The sequence below is a fragment of the Pyrgilauda ruficollis genome, unplaced genomic scaffold (genome assembly GCF_017590135.1).
Source record: "Pyrgilauda ruficollis isolate IOZ18807 unplaced genomic scaffold, ASM1759013v1 scaffold118, whole genome shotgun sequence".
In the NCBI taxonomy this organism is placed as follows: Eukaryota; Metazoa; Chordata; class Aves; order Passeriformes; family Passeridae; genus Pyrgilauda; species Pyrgilauda ruficollis.
Window position 1 is genome coordinate 260853 of NW_024510099.1, and position 23375 is coordinate 284227.

The 23375-nt window shown below is 39.4% G+C and overlaps 1 protein-coding gene across 2 annotated transcripts in view; it reads left to right on the forward strand.

Annotated features, from left to right (window-relative positions):
• The window catches only part of MPPED2 (metallophosphoesterase domain containing 2), a 111702-nt gene that overhangs the window by 58776 nt on the left and 29551 nt on the right, over positions 1 to 23375 (forward strand). For both annotated transcript variants that reach the window (XM_041485169.1, XM_041485161.1), the window contains exon 4: positions 1733 to 1958. In XM_041485169.1, coding sequence (XP_041341103.1) covers positions 1733 to 1958 — 226 coding nt within the window. The remainder of the gene's footprint in view (positions 1 to 1732; positions 1959 to 23375) is intronic.

Below are 23375 nucleotides of genomic sequence, written 5' to 3' on the forward strand. Positions count from 1 at the left end.
TTCATTTCGCTGCCTTTATGAGGGAAAAAAAAAAAAAAATCAAACAAAAACACAACAAAAAAACCCCAAAGACAAACTGCACAGAAATCCCCATAACAAACCCAACCATTTCTAAATGATTCTGAGTAATAAAGACCATAATGAAGGACAAGGTATGAGGCTAAGAAATCAGGCTTGTGCTGAAGGCAGGAGCAGTTAGCTTTGATGCAATCCTACGTGTTGATTTTTGGCAAGTCTCAGTGGGACAGATTTTGTAAGAGAGCCTAACTTCTGTGAAGACACCACAGTATGGGACTGCATTTTTATGGGAGCTCAGCACCCAGTATGTTTATTTGGAAGATCTGGCACTGATTGCTGGTACCAAGTGCTTGAAAATCTGTTCTGAGCTCCAAAAATCTGGCTCCGTGAGCATGATCCATGCCTCCTTCCAAACAACGGTATTAGTTCCCCTGAATTGAGGGGAGCAAACGTGTGATTCTTTATTTCTGACTCTGATGGTGAATGGATTAATCAGATTTTCCTTTTTCCTGGTTTGTCTTATGTGGCTGAGTTTTGTGGTTGTTTCTACTTGTGTGCTTTTTACAAGAACTGAGATACTGCCATAAACCTAACAAAAATAATATTAATATTAATATAAAAGTACGTTGCAAATGAATTGAAGCTTTGGGGAATAGACTAGGTCTCAAATAAATGTGGATTCTTTGCTTCTTTTTTGCCAAGGTCAGGATTAAATGTGTAAGATGGTATTTTTTTATTCAGACTCAGATGTTTATTGGTTCTTATCTCTGTTCTAGTCTCACAAACCCTGAGTTCTGCAGCACTTCACTTCAACAAACTAAAAATGGAGCCCCATCTCTTTCTCTACAAGGCCTTTTAAGGATAAACTGTCAAATTAAGAAATGATATGTAAATTATTTTTGCTTTTAACCCAATAACCAACCATTCGTGCCTGCAAGGTGCACTTTTTAATCCAGTTACACAATACTATCTATGAAGAAGGAGGTGAAGAAGGATCAGCCTCCACCCTAAAACCTCCATCTTGCTTTATATATATTACCATATTTTAAAACCTTAAACTCTGAGTTTTCCACCCTGTGATATCACACACTTCTATTCAAACTCCACACCCACAATCCCAGTTCTGTCATTCCATTTTGGAAGCCTTCTCCACAGCCTCAGGTCAATGCAGTGTTCCCTTGTGGGTCAGTGCCTGTCAGCACAGAAAGTCTGAAATTCTCAGCACCCAGGGTTCCAACCAATAAACGCCACTGGAATACAGATGAATCCAAATGAAGCCATAATTTTAAAACCACCAGCCCCAGCAGTGTGCTCTGGTGCTCTCAGGACGTGGCTGGCAGGCATGCTGCAGTCTCTGCTCCCTGCAGGTCACTCTGGGGGCTGACCTGGATTGAAGCCTGCTGGTCCTGTTCAGGGGAATAACCCAGCAGTGGTGTTCCATGCCCCCTCTGGAGCTGGTTTGACTCCCAGCAGCTGGTGTTGCTGGGCCCTGCAGCACGGGCTCTGTGCCGTGCCGTGGCTATACATGCATTTTTTTGTGTGCCATCCCTGTGCATTTTGGGCCTGTTCACTGAGTGCAGGAGGAGCAGCGTCCGTGTCCTGTGCCCAGCGTGGAGATGCTCCCAGGCCTCGGGTGTCCCACTCTGTCACTGCTGGCTGGCTGCTTGTTGTGGGTGGAAATGTGCTAATGAAGTCCTCTTTTTTGTTATTTCAGGAAACCTACCATATGAATATAAAATAGTGATTGCTGGGAATCATGAACTGACATTTGATAAGGAATTCATGGCAGACCTTGTTAAACAAGATTACTACCGCTTTCCCTCTGTGTCCAAATTGAAACCAGAGGACTTTGACAATGTTCAGTCACTCCTGACAAATAGTATTTACTTACAAGATTCAGAGGTAACAGTTAAAGGATTCCGAATATATGGTGCCCCGTGGTAAGTCTCAATTTCAACTTTCTTTGCTGTTTATTGCTTGAACCCCAGCAGGAATCATTCCTGTTGAACCTGCATGAAGCTGCTTTGTTGCATTGCCCTGCAGAACAGAATCAGACTTAGCTGTAACCATTCTGACACCGTTGCTTTTCTTTTTTTTAAAATTTTTTTTCCTTTTCTTTTTTGGATAGATAATCTCTGTTTAGCCATGTGTGTGAAATAAGACAAAAGGAACTGTAACTATTTCTGTTCTGCCTGCTGAATGCCCCTGAACTGTGGAGTCAATACTGACTCTGTGCTTGTGGATGAACTGTGGTGGCATTTTGGGACATATTAAGGGAACTCCATTACATCCTATACTGCTGAGCTATTTATATCTGCTGTGCTAATAGATTGGTGTGGTGGCATTTAACACCCACACAGCACAAGGGCACAAGGCAGCAGGTGCTTAAACCTTATTTTTTGAGCAGTTCTGGGCATTGTTTTCTTTTGCTTGTGAAGCTGTGATAACAGAATTTCAAACCACTTTTGGTCTCATTCCACCCATGTGTCAAGCGTGTCATGCAGGAAAGATTGCTGCCCAGTTTTGTGCTAAGGAGATCCTGCCTTGTTTTTTTCTACATGTCATTTAATTGTGATGCCTGACATCTTTCTCTGGAGCCTTGGGTAGCACTTGTTCTAAATTCTCATGCTGAGAGCAGCCACAGTCCTCTCAGGCTTTACCAGAGACCTGAACTTGAGTGATGGTGATAATCACTCTGTTGCTTGGAATTCTCAATTGTCAGCAGCGGCACCGAGATGCTAATTTATGCACACCTCTAAGAAGGGCTTATTATGAGCTTATAACTTATTTTTGATGTCAGGCTTGCTTTAAAGGTGAAAGCAGGAGAGGGGTTGAACCAGGAAATGGGACAAACCTATGCATGCATTAGGAATTTTCCCCTTCGGCTCATCTTTGTTGCCTTGGTCTGCAGACCTTGGTGGTTGGTGACACCACACATGTTGATGCCTCTGACAATGCTTTCTCCTGGTCACATTGTATGCATCAGTGCTGGCTGGAAAGCTGTGATCTAGCTCTGTATCTCACATTCTTGACTTGAGCTGCTAATCTTTTAATTTAAGTCATAGCCTTTAGCTACTAGTTTAAATCAGCCTGACATTGCTTAGCTAAAAAAAAAAGGTAATGCCCTAAATCCTTGCAATATCAGCAAATTGGGAAAGATGATCTTAATTCAGGTTAGGAATCATCTCCTTGAGACATTTCAAAGTAATTTTTTTGTAACAGCAGCACAGAAGGCCTTGGGTAGTGAGGTGGGTGTGAGGCTTGCTGCAGGCTGAGGAGCTGAGGAAGGCTTGCTGCTGAGGTTGGGATTGTGTTCAGCTGCTTTTGTGTGTGTGCATCACACTTGGAGGGCCTCTGCAGTGATTAGGGAGGGCAGGCATATTTCCAAATTTATTTGGATCAGATTTAATGAACTCAGCTTCCTACAGCCCTCAGGAGAGACCTGGAGAGCACAGGAGAGAACCGTGTGATGCACCTTTACATTTATACATACTGGCAATAGATCATGTTCCTATTTCTTCTCTTCTCCTTCCCAAATCTGTAGTGGAAACCTGTAATCCGTTTGTCTCCAGCTGCATTTGGAGTTCTTTCAGTTTGTAGGTGTGCACATGGATTTGGAATGTTTGCTCTGGAATATTAAGGGCCATCACACCAAGACCCTGAGTTGTCTGAGCTGTAAAAAGTGAATGGCATGTGTCTCCTGACCTAGTCATGGAAGACAAACCTGAATTAATCTTTCCTATAATCCATTGCTAGCTGGATTTTTTCCCATTAGTGATGCATGATAAATGAAGCTAGATTGTTAGAAATTGACACTGAGCTCGAACCAAGTGAGGACCCCTCTCTCTTGATCTTCATTTGTGTTTAGCTGCCAAAAATTGTTGTCAAATCATGTCTTGAGCAACTCTTGGTGTGGAGTTGAGCTGTATTTTCAATACAGCTTTTTAGATCGGTCAGCCAGTCTGTGTTGAGAGCAGAAATGTGGTGGTGTCCATGCATTTTCCCTCTTTATTTTTTTAATAATGACAGATTGTAGAAAATGTGATTTTTTTCTATTTTAGCCAGTCGTTCAGAGGAAGGAAAAGTCCTTCCTCTGAAATATTAGTAAAATCTGCTCTAAATTTGTTCTGTGCCTGGGAGCTGAGACAGAGTGATGAGACAAGAATTTTACCCCTCCTTAAATTTTTATTCTCTCTCTCCTCCAATCACATCTTGCTCTATTCCTATAAATCTTCAGACTACCCCAAAGGAGGAGAATTTGTGGGATTTTGTGTGTATTTACAGCCTCCTTACCCCAATTAGTTGTGTCACAGAAATGGAGCACTGGTCATTAACCCAGAAGATGTGCCAACCCCTAACAAGAAATAAGTTGGCATGTTCAATTTATGTGCAGTTTTGTCAGTATTTCCAGAGCGGGGGGAAAAGCATTTTCTCGTTTGCTGATAAAGCTACTGGTTTTAATTTAAAAAAGAGGGATCAAACCAAGAATAACAGATGTGATTCTGGAGGTTTGAGCCTGTCAGGGGTTTGTAAGAAGTAATTGCCAGAGTACTGGGAAGGCTGGCTATAATTCATCTATCTAGAAAATGTAAATTGCCAACTCAGTGTAAATACAGAGACGAAATATCTGTTCATATTCATTACATGTTATTACTCATGGTACATCTAAAAGCTTTCTAAAGACCTAAGAGAATTCAAGTAGTGCCTCCTAACTTACAATTTAGCAGGATTTGTGAGTAAAAAAACGACTTGGAATATACATGGGAGCATTGGTGTGTGTTTGCAATTGGAATGTGCTGTGGTGCATAACAACAGCCTCTGAGGAGCAGAAAATTTGAATTTAGCCTGATAGTTCTGAGAGCATTAAATGGCATTAGCTGGAGGGAAGTTGAAAAGAAGAGTCTCAGCTCCTAAAAGAGAAAAGTGCAAGGGTGGGACATAAATCACATTCAGAGCTCTGCTCATTTTCTGAGGTGAAGAACGTAACTGACATTTTCACACCTTAAATAGGAGATTCTTTGATGTACCTTGAAGGAGCAAAATGGCTGAAGATCTTCCATTTGGTCTGTAGATAACAATCCACAAAAACATTCCCCTCCTTTCTCTTCCTTCTGACTCTGCCCTATGAACCTGGCTTGTTTGCTGGGAAAATAATTGATAGTTTATGCAGTAAAAAATTCTGTAAGATTCCAGGGAGAACGTTTCCTCCTTGGGAAATTCGAGATTGAGGTTTCCTATTAAACAGGATGGAAAATAAAACCAGTGATGGATTTATGAATTTTTAAATCTTCAGACTCCCTCTGTGAAGTAAACATAGGCATAACTCATGCTGATGTCTCTGTGAAAGGGTGAGGGGAGACAGTCTGTTTTTACTGCAGCTTTGGGTGCTGAATATGCATAAGTGAATTAGTGTAAGTTTTACTTACATTCAAATGTATTTTTAAAATTATATTTGAAATTGTTCATCCGTGCTGAGGGCTGAATTTACCATAGTGTGCTGCAGACATTTGGATACAAATACTCTCACAGTGTGTGTTTTCTAATGAAGCTTTAAAAGAGCTCAAACCACCAGAGAACTGCAGTTAACTGGAGCCAGAATTTGTTTAAACCACATTTTGACAGAAACAATTGTTCAGGGAGAATATTTTTCGCTGTTCTATTTTGTTCTGTTGATCAGCTCCATAGGTAACTTCTGTGGTTTTTTGCCTGTTTGAAAGAGAAAAGTAGTTGAAAAGAAAGTATTCCTAGTATTCTAAAACTATTCTTAGTATTCTAAAAGTACTAAAAAGTATTCTTACTATTCTAAAAGTATTTAGTATTCTAAAAGTACTTTACTTTGAGTGCGTCAAAATTTGTGATTCTTACTTTTATGAAGAAGGAGGCAGTAGGCTTACTTATGGATTTTAAATTCTGTTCTGCATAAGAATTTCACAGAAAACGTCAAAAGCTGTAAGTGAAAAATAATCTAACCAAGCAATCCTTTACATCACTTTTAGCTGTGAAAGTATGTGAGCAAATTCCACTCACAGAATGAGAAGTAAAGCTGGAGGTCTGGGACTTTCAGCCTACATATTTGTTTGGATAACTGGAGATAGAAGTATCTTTTCGAAGGAAGAAATGTGCAGTGCGTATGTATATATACATATTTATATATAAATAAATACCTACAATATAATATATAAATATGGATAATAATAGATAATATATATAAATAAATATATGTACTCTCAGCCTATATATTTGTTTAGATAACTGGAGATAGATGTATCTTTGTGTAGTGTAATATATGTATATGAATATATAAATATATAAAAATATCTACAATATAATATATAAATATAGATAATAATATATAAAATATATAAAATAATGAATAGACTTTCAGCCTATATATGTTTAGATAACTAGAGATAGATGTATCTTTCTGAAGGAAGAAATATACAGTGTAAATATATAAAGAGATGTAAATATATAAATAAATATCTACAATATAATATATAAATATAGATTATATATATATAATAAATAGATAGACTTTCAGCCTATATATTTGTTTAGATAACTGGAGAGAGGTATATTTTTGAAGGAGGAAATGTAGTGTAAATATATAAATATATATATTAATATCTATAATATAACATATAAATGTATATAATACTATATACACAAATATGTAAAATATATAAAAATAGTAAATATATATACTTTCAGCCTATATATTTGTTTGGATAACTGGTGATAGATGTATCTTTTTGAAGGAAGAAATGTGCAGTGTAAATATATATAAATATATATGTAAATACCTACAATATTATATATAAATATAGATTTATATTTATATATAATATTTATATATAATATTTATATATAATATTTATATATATATTTATATATATAATAAATAGACTTTCAGCCTATATATTTGATAGATGAAGGAAGAAACGTGCAGTGCAAAAGCCAATTCAGTATAAACCAATATATGCCAATGCTCAACAGAATCAGCTTTATGTGTATAACTGAAAAGCACCACAGACATAAGAGATGGCAATCAATTATTGAAATAATGCCTGGAATCTGTGGTTTGCATCATTGTGATGGGCAGGAATTGCCCTGAAGGAGGGCAGGAGCAGCAGCATTGTTCAGCAGTGTCCCGCACGTCTCTCGAGCTGTAGCTGGCTCAGGTCTCAAGAGCAGCACAAAGCTGGCCTGGCCTCCCAGTTGCTTTTAATGAATACTAGTGGGCTTTTCCTGTGTCCAGGGATTGGATCTGGAGGGTGATCCAGAGGTCAAGAACAAACGGCTCACTATCACTCAGGGCTGCGCAGCCAAGGCTTTCATTTGCTTTTTTTAGTAACTCCAGAGGAAGTGCCTTAACTCTTTTTTCAGAAGCAAAGTTTTAATTGGCATAGATAATGCAACCTTAAGAAAGCAGAGGCAGGTTCAGCCATCTCCTTTAAAAATAATGTTTTGTGCAATCTTTTCTTTTTAGCCCAGTGTAAAATCTGGGGTTTCATCAAATGATTTTACATCAGTTTGGAATGATTTCTCTGACTCGGTTTCTTTCTCTGCTTCAGTTGCAATGATATTTTAGTACAAGCAGCTCTAAGTTAGTACTTCTGCCTTGTTCTGATCAGTGTTTTCAGACTCTCTGTTTATCCTGTCAGAGAGGTGTCAGAGGGTTTTTTTTTCCTTTCCAATTATAAGTTTTGTAATGCATCATGGGTTTTGCTGACAGTCTTCAAGTTCTTGAAATAGCAAGCAAATTAACAGCAGATATTGAGCGTGAGGACTGGAAAACCAATTGGCAACTCACATGATGGGATTCAGATACACTGATGGGTTGGAATGGATCTCATTTCTTTTATTTTCATGGTCTTAGCTGGCAATTAGCTCGTGTCTGAAAAAAGGAGGGATAGAAATTGGACTATTCAGCAATAAAGTTCTTCTTTGCTGTTCAGTGGTGAGGAAACCAGGGGAGACTGGACAAGGCTGTGTGTGTTGCACCAGTTTTTCAGGAATTCTGGTGTTTATGCAGTAGAAGTCAGCAACTGAGAGAATTATTGGCAAAGACTGAAGTCTCCTGTCTGTGTGTTAAACAAACACACCACCACTGCAGCGTGGCTGTGTTTAAAGGTGCAGGCTTCTGTTTCGTTTTTCTTGGCATTTGTCCTCCAGGTCTCTCAGTTTAGAATGGAAGAATGAATTCCCTCCTGGTCTAGAATTGCAGAGCTTTGTTTACATTTTTTGCCTCGTTGGGAATGTAGCTGATTTTTCTTTGGTCTCCTTGATATCAGATTCACTTCGAAGTAAAAAATTGTCCTGTTTACTTTTAAAAGCTTTCTTCCTTTTTTTCCTTCCTATTTTTCTTTTTCTTTTTTTTTTTTTCTTTTAATAAAGAGTGGGATATTTGTAATTTTAAATACACTTGATCATAAATAATTTTTAATACTGTGGTACAAACCTGCTCTCTTTAATTCTTGGGACAGCTCTGCATCCTGGCACTGAGGCAGATCATGAAGTCTTGTTGTTTTCTTCAGGCTTGACTTCAGCAGGAATAAGAACTTTAGAGTATTCATTACTAGTGTTAATAAATAAACTGTGCCTATTTGTGAGCAGAATTCTAGCCAGTTAAATGAGATATAAAATGGTAGCTCTCCTAAATCTTTCCCGCTGTGGAAACAGGGATTTGAATTCTTCCGCAGCAGTACAGACAAATGATTGCGGAAATCTGCTCTGAGTCTCTAATTCTTGCTCCATTTTCCTGGAGTTCAGGAGAAAAGCAGAGAGGCAGAAGGAGCCAGAATGAGCTGGGCTGTTGGGGTGCTCATTATTCATGGTGCCCTCCTCATTTGTAGCTTGAAGTATGGTTTGCTCAACGAGAAGGACATTTTGACAGACAAGTCGTGCTTATACTTGTAGCTTTGCTTTGGTTGGTGTTCTTTTACTTGCCAGGAACAAGCAGTTGGCTTTCCTTTAGCTGAGCACTGGAATAACACAGTGGTCACTGTGGCACCCGTGCCTGAGGAGCAGGCTGAAAGCATTCGCACTCATTGAGGAGTTACCAAGAGAAGGAAACAGAATACTGCAAAACTCCTGGCATTTTTAACTTATCAGACTTTGTCTTGGGAGGGCTTTGCATCTCCTTAAAGAATGGGAGCTGGGAAAGAGGAGTTAAGGCAAGAGTTAAGCCAAATCTGGAGATAGGCTGTTCTGTTCAGGGCAGGACTCCTTGCAGTGTGCTGATGCTTGCTTGAATAAATTCTTCTTTGCAGCTCCTGCACTGCAGGACTCCTGCTTTTCCATTTCCTTTCACTTGCACGTGCACCAGAGCTCTTTGTGGTGGTCTGGTACAGAAGGAAGACAGACAGAGCTGAGAACACCATGCTGTTCACGTTAACTGGAAAATTCCCTCTCTCTAGGACAGCCACCTTCACGGCAGGAGAGTGGAGAAGTAAGAGAGGGGCTCCAGCCCTGACAAGCTGACACCAGGATGGATTTTGCGTTGCGTGGTGCTCTTCAAGCCTCATTACTTTCATTGCTTCATTTCCCCTGTGCCCTGAGCAAGAAGAATTAGGGAGCAGGTGGATGCTCTGAGTGACAGGCAGAGCAGCCTGTTGGAGGATGTGCTGGGTCTGGCTGAGCTGCAGCTTGCTCCTCACAGCACCATCCCCGTGCTGTGCTCTGCCTTGGAGGCTGCAAGGGCGTTCATAACACACCTGGGTCTGGCTAGAGCATCAGCACTGCTTTCTCCAACATCCCTTCCTTACATCAGTAGGCTGGGCAAGATTTTGGAAGGGGACAGAGCTGGGACACTGACCACAGGAATATTCCATAGCATGTGATGTCAGCTCAGATATAAAAGCTAAGGAAAGTCGGGGGTGACGTTTGATATTTGCAGTGTCTGCCTTCTGGAGCAAGCACTCCGTGTGATGAAGCCTGGCTTCCTGGGGGGTGAAATGAATGAAATTAGGATGGAGGAGGTGACAGGGAGGAAGGTGGTTGGGTATGGGAAACAGATGCGATCTACAAGTGGTTTGTTTCACAGTTCATCTATTCAGGACAAACAGGAAGAAATGTGGAAGAATTTACATTGCAGGTAGAGTTGACAGTAAAGCTCATGATGTGATGGGGATAAAATGCAATAGAAATGGAGAAGTGTTGTGGTTTTTGTTTGTTTGTTTGTTTGATTTTTGTTTTTTTCTAAATCCAAAAATAAGTGACTAGATTTTGTTAGCTCCCAGTGAAGGGTAAGATTTCTCATGACTGTCTTTCAGATGATTTGGGTCATATTTATCTAATAGTTATTGATCACAATGCTAACTTTACCCTGACATGTGTATAAAATGCTTAAAGTAATTCACAGAAGCTATGAAATAAAGCAGAAATTGCACATGCACTTTAAATAAGAGACCACTGATTGTGAATCTGAGCATAGACATAAAGGTCAAGAGTGACAACTGCATTCATCAGATTTTCATGAGAATCTGTTCAGTAGAATAGAGCTGGCACCTCATTTCAGAAGTGGTCAGCACTCATGGATTCAGCTGAAAATCAATGAGACCTGTGGGTATTTATAACCACCCCTAAAAGGTTTAGGTGCTGGTCTGTATTGTGGTTTGTGTACGTGTGAAATGTGAGGATTGCTGACATTTCTAACACAGCCACTTTGACAAAGGGAATAATGCTTCCCAGGAGGTGATCTCGTGATGATTTGAAACCATCTGACACCTCTGCCATCGTATTTATTTTGCAGGTAATGTGAGTAAATGAGTTTTGTACCTGCAGATCTGCCAGCCTGGCTGTCCTCTGCTTCTGGAGAACTCTCACCTCCAGGTTTGCTCCTTCAGCAGCATTTGTAGCATGGGTAGAGCTGGCAGGAAGGTTGTGGGGTCTGGTCCTTCAGGAAGCCAGTACATATGTGAATCAGTGTGTCTCACTGACAAAAGGTGATATTTGCAGCTGCTAACTGTATTAATCTTTTGAGTTGGCTTTATTGTTATTTATAATTGTGTATCACCTCCAATTTTATATAAGTAATATATAAAGTGAGCTTTATGTAAGAGGGAAGGCTGTCTTTCAGTCTCCTTTTCCTGGCACAGATTTTAATGCATCTTGTTTTCAAAACTTGGAATGTAATAAATTTCAAGAAAGGTGTTCTCTTTAACACTTCCCTTGGTGCTCCATCTGGGCTGCTTGGGACACTTCCATGGCCTGCACTGCAAGAAAAAGGAGAAAGGCAACCTGAGTTGCTAGTCTGAAAGCTCTTAGTGTTCCCATTTTTAATATGGGATGCCCTAAAACACTGTAATCTCGAGTTACGGCTCCCTGAATTTAGTTTTTCAGTTTTAGCAAGCTTGGCTCCTTCTTCTCTTTGTGAATAGAACATAAGTTTCATGTTTCTTGAGAAACCTGCAAAGTGCCATTTCAAGGAATATTGTCTTCCACTGCCTAACCTGCAGATTTTTTTTTATAAACTCCTTGATTTATAGAGTTCAAGAGCTTACATTGCTGCATGTGTAGAGGTGGAACGTTTGGGAAAGCTTGGAAAATGACAGAATGAACCAAGTAGGGATCACTGTGCACAGCTCCTTGCAGGGCCAGATGGGGTATGGGGCATCTCTGCTGGGCTGCAGCATCTGGTCCCTTCTTGCAGGGCTTGTGTAAGTTCCTCACGTCCCAGTATTGTATTTCTGACCCACATATGCACAGCTGAAAAGTGTAGCTGCTAGCAGCTTTAATCACCTAATATCAGCCTGGAAATCCAAGTGACCCGAAAGATTGAGAGGAAGGTGTGACTTGCTTCAGAGAAACAAACAAAGCAAATTTTGTCATTGTTTTGTGGGTTTGGGGGACAGAATATTCAGAGGTACACAGGCTGATGGTTCATCTGGAAACGAGCTGTTCTAGCACACAGCAGCAAGAGCTCGCTGCAAGGATGTGCCTTTAGCTGATAATTACCAGCAGTCAATCTGCCTGGAATGTACACCTTTTCTTATTTATATTCCAGTCCTGTAACCTTCCCTATTCTCTTGTGCTTTTGTCCTATTAATCTACAAAACAGGGCTTGACTTGTGATTAGTCCTCAGAGGTTGTTTCTATTAATCAGGCTGCAAAACAGGTCTGCTTGGATGTTCTGCTGCACTGCTTATTGTGCTTTCCTCATCAGCCCAGAGCTCAGAGCTGCTGGGCTTGTCTCAAATGGCACTGAAATCAGGGAGGTGTCTGCTGCACTTCCTTTGTGTTTACATCTTGATTGCGTTGCTGCAGGAGAGGGGAAAATAGAGGCAAATAATTGCAGTCCTACAGAAAATGGCGGGAATAAGTGAGATTTGTGGCTGCGTGTAGCAGGACAGGTCCTGTCACAGCAGAGCCTCTGTGCTTTGGATGGGAAGAACCTGCCCAGTTATAAACATGAGGATTAAAATTCAAACTTTGCTCACAGGTGGGAGTAAGTTTTAAACTCTTGGTAGAATTTGAGGGATAAGTCTGTCCCCATAACATTCAGTGGGTCATATAAGAGAATGTGTATTTGTCTGCAATAGGTAGAAAGCCAGAGAGATTTTTAGTGAAAAATATAGAATCAAATATGTAATTTATATAAAAATATATTATATTTTATAAAAATACATAATATATTATATAATATAGAATATATTTTAAATATATTTTAATATATAATACATATTATATGTGTTATATATTATATATATAATGAGTTTTTATATGTATATATATATGTGTGTGTAGCAAAAGAAAATTTTTGAGCTGATTTAATAGCAAAAGAACCAAAAAACAACCCCAAACTGAACTGTAACACTTGAATTATTAGAACTTACCATAAAACTTGAACAATAAACAGCATGTGTAGTGAGAAACTAATCTAGTTTCATTGTAGAAGAAACTGCTAACTATAAAAATGTAATGATTTATTCTTCTAATTAAATGCAGTATGTTTTGCCTTTAGGAGGAAAGCACATATTTTAAAATGTACCAAAAGAAACAAACCAGATCGCTAGTTATTTTTTTCTATACTGTTCCTTTGGCTTTATTTATTTATTTATTAATTTATTTTTTAAGTTTTTGTGATGGTGATGATGTACCCCTTAGCCAGCTCAATAAAATTCCCAAAGGGAAAGGGATTCCCAAAGGAATTTTTCCACAGCAGGGCAGGAAAAGAGTTCCCAAAGCAGATTTTCCACAGCAGAGCAGGAGAAGGGGTTCCCAAATCAGCTGTGCCTTGTGAGCTGCCCCGTCTTTGCTGTGGGGGTGCAGCTGGCATTTTGGCACCCCCTTCTCCCTGTGGCAAACCCCAGGTGCTGCAGAGGGCTGACCTCCCAAAGGGGACAGAGAGCAAAGCCATTTCTCAGAGGTTTTCGTCACCTAAAGCAGTAAATTGGAGAGTTTGCACTGTCCAAGGTGACTCCTCCCAGTTCTAGCCATAGTTAAATAGGACTTTTTCAAAGCCACCACTGTGAAATTTTACATATAGTGCTCTTATTAGGAATAGAGAAGAAATAGGTGCTCTAACATGGTTTTCTATAGTCAAATTCCTTTTGGTAATTTCATTTCCACCAGCTATATCTACCTTTTTTTTTTTTTCTTTTTTTTTTCCCTCCTAACTTCTTTTTCCCTCCCTCCTTACCATTTCCCCAATTATCAGAGAAATCAGTCTCCCTGCATTGATTCATTTTGACCAGAGTCTGGAAGGCACAGGGAATCAAATTAACTAATATTTTACTTTTGCATGTGATTAATGCTAATGCTCACAGAGAAGAAAATACTTTGCTGTGATTTAATTTTCATTCTCCAGTTGAATCCCAGTGATTTAATTTTGCAGAGAGTTGTCTCTCTGCTTTTTGTCTCTCAAGGAATCATGGAAGTTAGAGATGGAAAAGACCTATTAAATCATCCTGCTTCTGCAGGATTGTCTCCTACACTATATTTTTGAATATTATGCCCAGTTTTAATGAATGAAGAAAAGGAGTTTCAGTTAATTCTTTTTGAGGTTGTACCTCAGTGAAGTGAAGATGTTACTAATGGGATCTAATATTCTGCTTATATGTTTCCTAGGTTTATTTTATTTAAAACAAAACTCCAAACTGTGCCATGTTTGATGAGATGAGCCTGAAGATTTCTTGTAACCTACATGATGTTACTTTTCTAGCCTTGTGTCATTTATTTTATACCCTCAGCCTTCGTAATCCTTTCAGATTTTTCTCTTTTCCCCTTTGTTATTTCTGGTGAGGTGTCTGATATTCTGGGATATTTGGTTGGTTGATTGCCTGGGCTGGTTTTGGTGGTTCCTGCCCCCCCCAAATTTTCACAAGGCTTAGCACTAGACTGCAGAATTCTGTCTTTGCTGTATGATGAAGGGATCCTTGGCTGCTTGGAACCCTGGTGAAGGATGGTGACTGTGTTTTTCCACTGCTTCTGCAGGAGGTCCAGGCTTGCATCAGGCTCTGATGTTGTGGTACAGCCACGGGTGTAGCCCAGATAATTTTATTCTTTTCACCATTCATGTTGCAAGCCCATGCATAATTTGCTGTCAGCTGCTGCCCCTGGGTCTTTTCTTTTAGCTTAACAGGTTTGGGTTTCTTCCTCTCACTGATTCTTTGTGGCTTTCAATTCTCTTCAGATGTATTAGCCTGCATTTTTTTCAGAAGGAATCCCCTTTTCTTACTTATCTCAGTGTTTCTAACCTCCTTTGCCATAATTTTTTCCCCCAGTCATGTTTACAACACTTCTCACTTTATTGAAATCTGTGAATTTAATTAATGCACTGTTTACCCCTTCTTCCAGATCATTAATAAAGATGTTAAATAAAACTGATCCTAATACCAATCCCTGTGGCAATCTGCTAGCACCTCCCTTGTGCTGCTGCAATCTATTTATTTATAGCCCTTTAGCCACTATTCAGCCATGTGATAGTCCTCACAAGCAAGCCAATTTTAGGGTTTTCGAAAAGGGATTGTGTCACATTTTTGCCCAAGTCTGTGTTGATACAATCTACTGTATTATTTTAATCTACTGACTTGGCTGAATTTAATATCTGTACAAAAATTAAATGGGATGAAATAGAGCTGTGGTTTTGGAGTGTTTGCAGATCTTGGCAGCTGAGTAGCTATAATTCTCCTTTCTTAGAGCAATTACACCTCCTCCACCCCCAGCCACCCCCCACCCCAGTTACACCATCATTTTATTCTGGGCTGAATTTAGATTTACTAGGAGAGGATTTTCAGCATTGCTCCGTAATTCAGAGTGTGCTGAGCAGTGCCATGCTCCTCACTGCTTCTCTAGGGCTGGATTTTAAATACAAAACTACCATGGATGGAATGGTTCTGTTAGTATTTCAATTGTCTATTGATAATTTGAATTGTCTACTGCTTTTTTGACTGCAGTCGTCATTTTGTTATTTTGTGGGTTTTATATACATATAAAAATATACATAATAGATAAGTTCAAGATTATATATATAAAAAAATATAATTCATTAAATATAATTCTATATAAGTATACACATGTCTATTTGAAATTTTATTTTCATATGTTTGCAAAAGCAATAGTAAACTCTTGTCTTAATTTTAAGTGCACACTTCCATCCTTGTGAAATTTTTCAGATTTATCTGTTTGCTTAAGTTCAAACGTGGGTTGAGTGCTTTCTTGCTGTGCAGCTTGGGGGTCTGTATCATTTGTTCAACAGCACACTGAATTTGTATTTTGTAAAGTATTTGCCCACTATAAATTCAAAGGTATTTAAACTGGAATAGGAAGAATTTTGTGCTTCACAACTTCATTGTGTGCATCAGCACAAACTTGAATAACGAGTTGTGCCATGCAGCAATTGAATGAAACCAATCTAGTGAGATTTCACTTTCTCTGTGTTTGCCTTGATTTTACAAGCTCTGTGCAAAACCCCCATTTTTACTCTATAAATTGTAGCGTGGAAAACTTGTTTATCCCACCTTGGTTGGTATGGCACGTCCTGCAAACCACCACTGAATCACCATATTTGGGGTAGGAAAGGGTGTTAAAATCTGGCTGCCAGGGCTGATTTAGGTCTGTGCTAATTCAGAGCTCTAGAGTAGCACAAAACCAGAGCGTTGTCCCTGCTCTGCAGCCTGGGCCAAGCCCCAGCGGCGCTGTGCTCAGACACCACGGAGCACTTGGAGCCAGGATTTCTCCCTTTCCCCAGCACTGAGATGCTGCATTCAGTGAGTCTGGTGTCACCCTGCAAGCATTAAACACCTCTAGAACAGGGAGAAGAAGGTAGGTTGGAACAAGGCTTAATCTCGGTTCCAGAGTCTTAGTGTGAGCCCTGCCATATGAACCCTGAACAGCTTCCTCCGAGTCAGCTGGGTCTCTGTTTTCTTCTCCAGAGTACAGTTAGGAAGTGTGAGCTCCAAATTTTGGACTGGCCAGGTTTATACTGGGTCAATACTTTGCTGCAGTGCCTTGGATTGGGGCTCAGGGGTTTGACAGAGTTCTAGTGTTAGGTGGATGCTGAGATGCTGCATTCAGTGATTTTGGTGTCACCCTGGAAGCGTTAAACACCTCTGGAACTGGAGAGAGGAAGGTAGGTAGGAACAGGGCTTAATCTCAGTTCCATAGTCTTAGTCTGAGCTCTGCCATATTAACCCTTCCTCCAAGTCAGCTGGGTCTCTGTCTTCTTCTCCAGAGGAAGTGTGTGCTCCAGATTTTGGACTGGCCAGGTCAATACTTGGCTGCAGTGCCTTGGTTTGGGGTTCAGGGGCTCGATGGAGTTCTGGTACCGGGTACACTAAAATAGGATTTACTGTCTTGTTGGATGGTGGCTTCAGAACAGAATTAGTACTTCAGTAAGACCTGCATTAGCAGGGATTGATATTAGGATCAGTTTTATTTAACATCTTTATTAATGATCTGGAAGAAGGGGTAAACAGTGCATTAATTAAATTCACAAATTTCGATACAGCGAGAAGTGTTGTAAACATGACAGTGGGGGAAAAAATTATGGCAAAGGAGGTTAGAAACACTGAAATAAGTAAGAAAAGGGGATTCCTTCTGAAAAAATGCAGGCTAATACATCTGAAGAGAATTGAAAGCCACAAAGAATCAGTGAGAGGAAGAAACCCAAACCTGTTAAGCTAAAAGAAAAGACCCAGGGGCAACAGCTGGCAGCAAATGATGAAATCAATAGCGAGTGATGGCCCTTGGAGTGTAGTGAAACATTGGTACAGGCTGCCCAGAGATGTGGCAGATGCCCCAACTCTGGAAATACTCACAGCCAGCTTGAATGGGGCCCTGAGCAACCTGTGGAAGGTGTCCCTGCTCGTGACAGGGGGGTTGGATTTCGATACAGCGAGAAGTGTTGTAAACATGACAGTGGGGGAAAAAATTATGGCAAAGGAGGTTAGAAACACTGAGATAAGTAAGAAAAGGGGATTCCTTCTGAAAAAAATGCAGGCTAATACATCTGAAGAGAATTGAAAGCCACAAAGAATCAGTGAGAGGAAGAAACCCAAACCTGTTAAGCTAAAAGAAAAGACCCAGGGGCAACAGCTGGCAGCAAATGATGAAATCAATAGCGAGTGATGGCCCTTGGAGTGTAGTGAAACATTGGTACAGGCTGCCCAGAGATGTGGCAGATGCCCCAACTCTGGAAATACTCACAGCCAGCTTGAATGGGGCCCTGAGCAACCTGTGGAAGGTGTCCCTGCTCGTGACAGGGGGGTTGGACTAACTTTAGTGTGTGATGTACATTAATTGGTGCAGACTGTAGTGAGGGGTGGAACTGAATTTTTAAATTTGTTTGCAGACTGCTGTGCTTGCTGTCAGTGTGCCTTCAGTGGGTGCCAGAAGGGTGGAGAATGTGGATGAGGGAGCAGGGGAGTCCCAGCTCCAGCACTGCCTCACTGTACAGGGTGCAGGAAATAAATTCTTTGTTTAATTTCTCCATCTACAAAAAAAGTAACAGTTATATGATTGCCATTCAGGCAGGAGTTTCAGCACATGAAAACACTGGGAAAGTGCCAAGTATTGTTGTTAACTTATTTTTAGCCTGTTGATCCAGCAAGGTCCTGAGCAAATTCAAGCCTTTCCTCCTTGAATGGTTTTCAGAGGAGGCAGAGGGAGTTTTTTTGCCCCTGGAAGTCTGTGTACTTGCAGGGGCACTTGGCTGGATCACTGCGCTGCAGAGCTGAGTAGGTGTCTGTTTTTTGCAGGATGAGAAGGGGCGTTCTTGAGATACTGTTGAAGTGGAATAGATAGCTGTGCTGCTTGAAGTGGGAGCTGATAACGTGTGATTTCAGGACACTTCAAGCCCTCTTCTCCAAAAGAGGAAGGTTAATAAAACACTGTGCTCTGAGGTTACTTCCTGATATTTCTGGTTTGGGTGGCAAACACTCATTAAGAATTAGTTTATTAAGAAAGACTGGAAGAATGTAGAGAGGCTGCAGAGTGGATGGAGTCAGGGAGAGCCATCTGGCACAGAAATCTGTGCTCTCCTGTGCTGTCCAGCCCAGCAAAGCTGGGCTCCTGCAGAAACTGTTCCTGGGCCAAGCCTGTGCCTGGCTGACTGCTGAAATCTTCTCCTCCCAAGGCACAGATGAGTTGACAAAGGCGTGGACAATCCCAGCCTTCCCAAACCCCAATTCCAGCCCATTTTTTGCCCCACGCTGCTGTTTTGATGCTGTGTATTTTTAAAATACGCCCACCTTGGCACTGATTGTCCGTGGGGAAGATACTGAGACTTCAAGGGAATTTAGGGTGGGCCACACGTGAGCACCTGTGGGAAGAAATGCACCTTTGTGCCTCACAAAATAATACAAATATTCATGCCTGCCTCCTAATAACCACCTCCTGCTCTTTATTTAAAGGGTAGATGATTCAATCTCCAAGGAAAGGCACTTATCAGGTATTTGAGCAGAGTCCTGCAGTCCAGGCAGTGAAAACTGACACTGGTCCTTACCTTCCATCAAAAGGCCTGTTGAAATGCAGGGCCTGTTATTGTATATTTATTCAGGCATCAATCACAATCAAGCCTCCTGCTGCTTCATCTGTAAGGGCATTGTAATCCTATTTTTATCAGTTCCTTCCTGTACAACAGAGTTGAAACAGCACGAGTAGGGGGCACAAACATCTTAATGGCTTCGGTTCCCAGAGATATCAGTGACCAGAGGAAGAGTTTTGCCCAAATTTCTTCCTGAGCTGATAAGGGGGATAAACAGGGCTGAGGTGCAGGGCGAGGGAAGGGGGAATGCAGCTGGGATGGGGCTGCACAAAGAGCAGGCAGCGCTGCTTAGAGAAAAACCTCGGGAGCAGATGGAAAAGTGCTGCTGCTTGGGGAAGGGCTCTTTCCTTTGGGCAGGGCGGGCTGGGTCAAGTGATTTTGGCAATTTGTTATAATTAATTATTTTATTTTATTTCTTTATTTTGGAATTTATTGTATTTTCAAAATTTGCATTTATTTATTCATTATTTAATTTATTATTCAATATCGAATAATTTATGTATTTATTTAATTTATTTAATCTCTTATTATAGACTTAATTTCTTTAATAGATTATGATGTATTTATTTATTTTAACTTATCAATTTTTATTTTACTTATTACTTAATGTATTTAATCTTACTTTGAATTATTTTATTTATTCCACAGATTATGTTATATTTAATTAATTGTTTAATTTTTATTTAATTATTTTATGCATGATTTTATTTATTTAATCTTACTTAATTCAATTATTTAATTTATTTATTCAATCTATTATTATTTAGTTAGTATTTTATTTATTTCTTTTTATTTCAATTTATCTATTTAATTTATTTTGTAACTTTTTTATTGTAATTTTTTTATTTTTTGTAATTTCCCCCCCCTTCTTACTATTTTATTTCTTAAAAATCTGCAAGCGATTATTTATGTGAAGAAAAGTGAGTGTCAATAATTGGCAGCGTGTCATTTTTTAAAACTTGGGACACTATGCTGCTGACTCTTATTTAAGTAGCAGCATAAAAATAAATGAATAGTTTTGCTCTTTTTGTATATATACTTAAATATTTCCTTATTATAAAGAGATGAATTATGCTTTTTAATCTCTTTTTTTCCATGAATTCCAGCTGTCTTTTGATGCAAATTATTATAAATAATTTGTAAATTAACACAGAATGTTTTAAAACGCATTCTCTTACCAGAGTGAAACTAGCTCAGGACTGTGAATGCATAAGGAAAAAGCTCATTACAGCAAATTTTATTTTATAAGGCAAAATATTACCTTTGTGTCAGCTTTTTCAACTAATCCATTGTTCCTGGTCAAGCCAGTCTTTCAAGATTTCAGAGATAAAGGACATAGTGTTTTATACTTAGTTTTTATTCATAAATTGTGGGTGGCACTTTTCCTGGTTTGATTCCCAGGTTTTTGGGGATATTTCTTTTCCTTTTAATAAAGCATTAGTATGTACTACTTATACAAACTGAAACAAAAAATGTATTGTTTCCTAGAAAAGCAGAAATGAATCCTGTAACAATTTTCCCAGCAAACTGTAATTCTAAGAGTTTATTCAGAGACTTCTTTTAATTAAATGGCTTGACTTTTAACTTTAGGAACAAGTAAATATTGCTTAGTTTTTGGGATATTAATGATTTTATCATATTATTCTCATTGTAGACTTCATGTGGGTAATTTAGGGTAAATGTTAAAAACATTTAGCTGTCCAACACAGTAAAAATGTACTTTATTCAAACCAGAATTTGCTGTGTAAAAACTCAAAAATCCACGTGAATTAAATCAGAAATGTAAGTTTGTCTTGCTACCACCACTTGTTTTTTGAACCTTAATTTCTGCTGCAGGAGAAGCCACATGTCAGGCTACTCTTCTCCTTCCTGTGGGGTCTTTTGTCCCCCTTTTGTTCTAGGGGTGGCAGCTGCTGGTGACACTTGGGTTTGTGCTCGGCTACACAATGTGAGAAGGTTGCACCAACAACGTGCACCAAAGGGCCCCACCTTATTTTTTTAATTTTAGCTGTTAATCATTCCAATTGTGCATTCCAAAATACCCTTTTCCATGGAGACTTCTTTAAAACAATTTGTGCAAGAAGGCAACCAATCAGCAGAGCCTGAAATATTTCTGGAGACCTTTTGCAAGGGAGAAGAGAGGCGTCAGCCTTCTTCCACCACGAGCAGCGAAAAGCAGCAACAAATAATAAATAATGAAATAATAAAAGCCCCCTGACTGCCAGCAGAGCCTGCACACACAAACACAGCAAGCTGAAATTCAGCAGTGCTCTGCTTGGGGAGCTCTGTGGTGGCTGATGGCAGCAGAGGTTGACACCAGGGGCAGCTTTGGAGAGCTCCAGTGCTGCTGGGGCTGAGGGGTTCTGGCCATGGGCTCTGCAGCTCAGCCTTCCTTCCACAGGGATTCCCACAGGTTTTCCTCGTTTGCCTCTTTTGTTTCTGTAATGGAAGGTCCCTGTGGTTTTCAGCCTATTTTGAGTATATTTAAGGGTTAAATCCAATAAATGAAATCATTAATTGAAATTAAGTAAGATTGTATAAAATTAAATAATAAATTAAATAAATCCATTAATAAAAATAAAAATTAAAAAAAAATAAATTAAATAAAGACTAATCGATTGCTTAAAATAAATAATTAAAATTAAGTAAGGTTAATTATTATTATTTAATAAATTAAATAATAAAGTAATTAAATTAATGAATAAAAAGTAAAATTAAATAATAAAATAATAAATTAAATAAATAATCAATTGAATGTATTAAAGAAATAGTTAAAAATAAGTAAGATTAAATAATAAATTAAATAATGAATTAAATAATTAATAAAATGCCATTAGAAAGTGAATTAAATAATAAATCAAATAAATAATAATCAATTGAATAAATGAAATAAATAGTTAAAATTAAGTTACATTAAATAATAAATAATGAAAAAATAAATCAAATAAATGAAATAATAAAGTTGGATAAAAAATAATTGATTAAATAAGCTTAAGGTAGGCTGAAAAGTGCCAGGGGATGCTTAGGCTGGAAATTAGGGAGAATGTCTTGACAGAAAGGGAGATTGGGCACTGGAGTGGGCTGCCCAGGGAGTCACCATCCCTGGAGAAAAGCCTGGATGTGGCACTCAGTGCCGTGGTCCGGGTGACAAGGTGGTGTTAGGTCATGGCTTGGACTCAAGGAACTCAAAGATCCTTTCCAATCTAGTTAATTCTGTGATTCTGTCACAGAAGCATCATGCTGAATTGTGCACTGAAAACCTTAGATAATCAGAATTTTGTGGCAGCTGACCTTACAACATGGTCAATTAAATCTTTCTGTCTGAGGTTAGGTCAAGAAGAAGTTGTGCCCATGTACAGTAATCTAGGTTTTTCTTTCGTTGCTGTTCTTAACTCTCCTTTCAAGAAGAATTAATCACTTCTGGAGGTGTGGTATGTAAGATAATTTAAAAGTTGGTCTGTCTTCTCTTTCCCTTCAAGTGACAAGAAGGTGAATATCGGCGTGAGCAAAGCTGTTATTCTAGCTGGAATAAATAGTGGGGGTGGAGGGGGTTGTGACTTTCACATCGCAGCTCTCACTTTGCTCCTAATAATATTGCACTTTCTTCTCACCTCACTCTGGCGGTTATATTTCAGGTGAAGTCGTTTTTACTTCAGCAGAAGCTGACAAGAAAGGGCAAACTTTGCGAGGGAGCAGGAGCTGCTCATTTTGATATTCTGTCCCAGCAGCTGGATTGTTTTTTTTTTCATTAGGGTGGTGATTCCTCCAGGCAGCTGCCTTCAAGGCACAGGGTCCTGTTGTGCTGCTGAGCCTGGGGAGCTGTGCAGGCAGGAAAGGCTGGTGGTAAACTCCAGGTGAAGTCTGCACTCCGTGGTCTCTGTGCTTGATTTCTCAAATAAGGGCTGAAAGCAGGGGCACGAGTCCGTCCTGCAAATTGTGGTGTGAAAAATGTCACTTGTTAAAGCAGCTCCTCTGGATGAGTGTCAGTAATGGTGTGTTTGTGGAAACATGGACTCCTTCCACTCCCTTGCTGTGTTTTCACTATTCATATCTCCTCTCTTACCTTTTTAGTGGGGATTTTATGTAAATAAAAGGTAACGTGCCACTAATCCTTTGTGCAAAATTTTACTAACTCTAAAGAGAGTGTGGCTTTGTAAGCAAAGTGGGCTCCTGAGCTTATTTCCATTGACTTCCATGAGCATTTTGTCTTTCTGATTCCACCTTTATGGATTTCCAATGCTTTAGTATCATTGTCATTAATGAAGTGTGTTTTGCAATAACTCTGCAGCAAATGTCATGCCAATACCTGCCTCAATTAAATATTTTTCCACTTTGAATCCAGAGCTCTCCTCATTTCAGAGGAGATGAG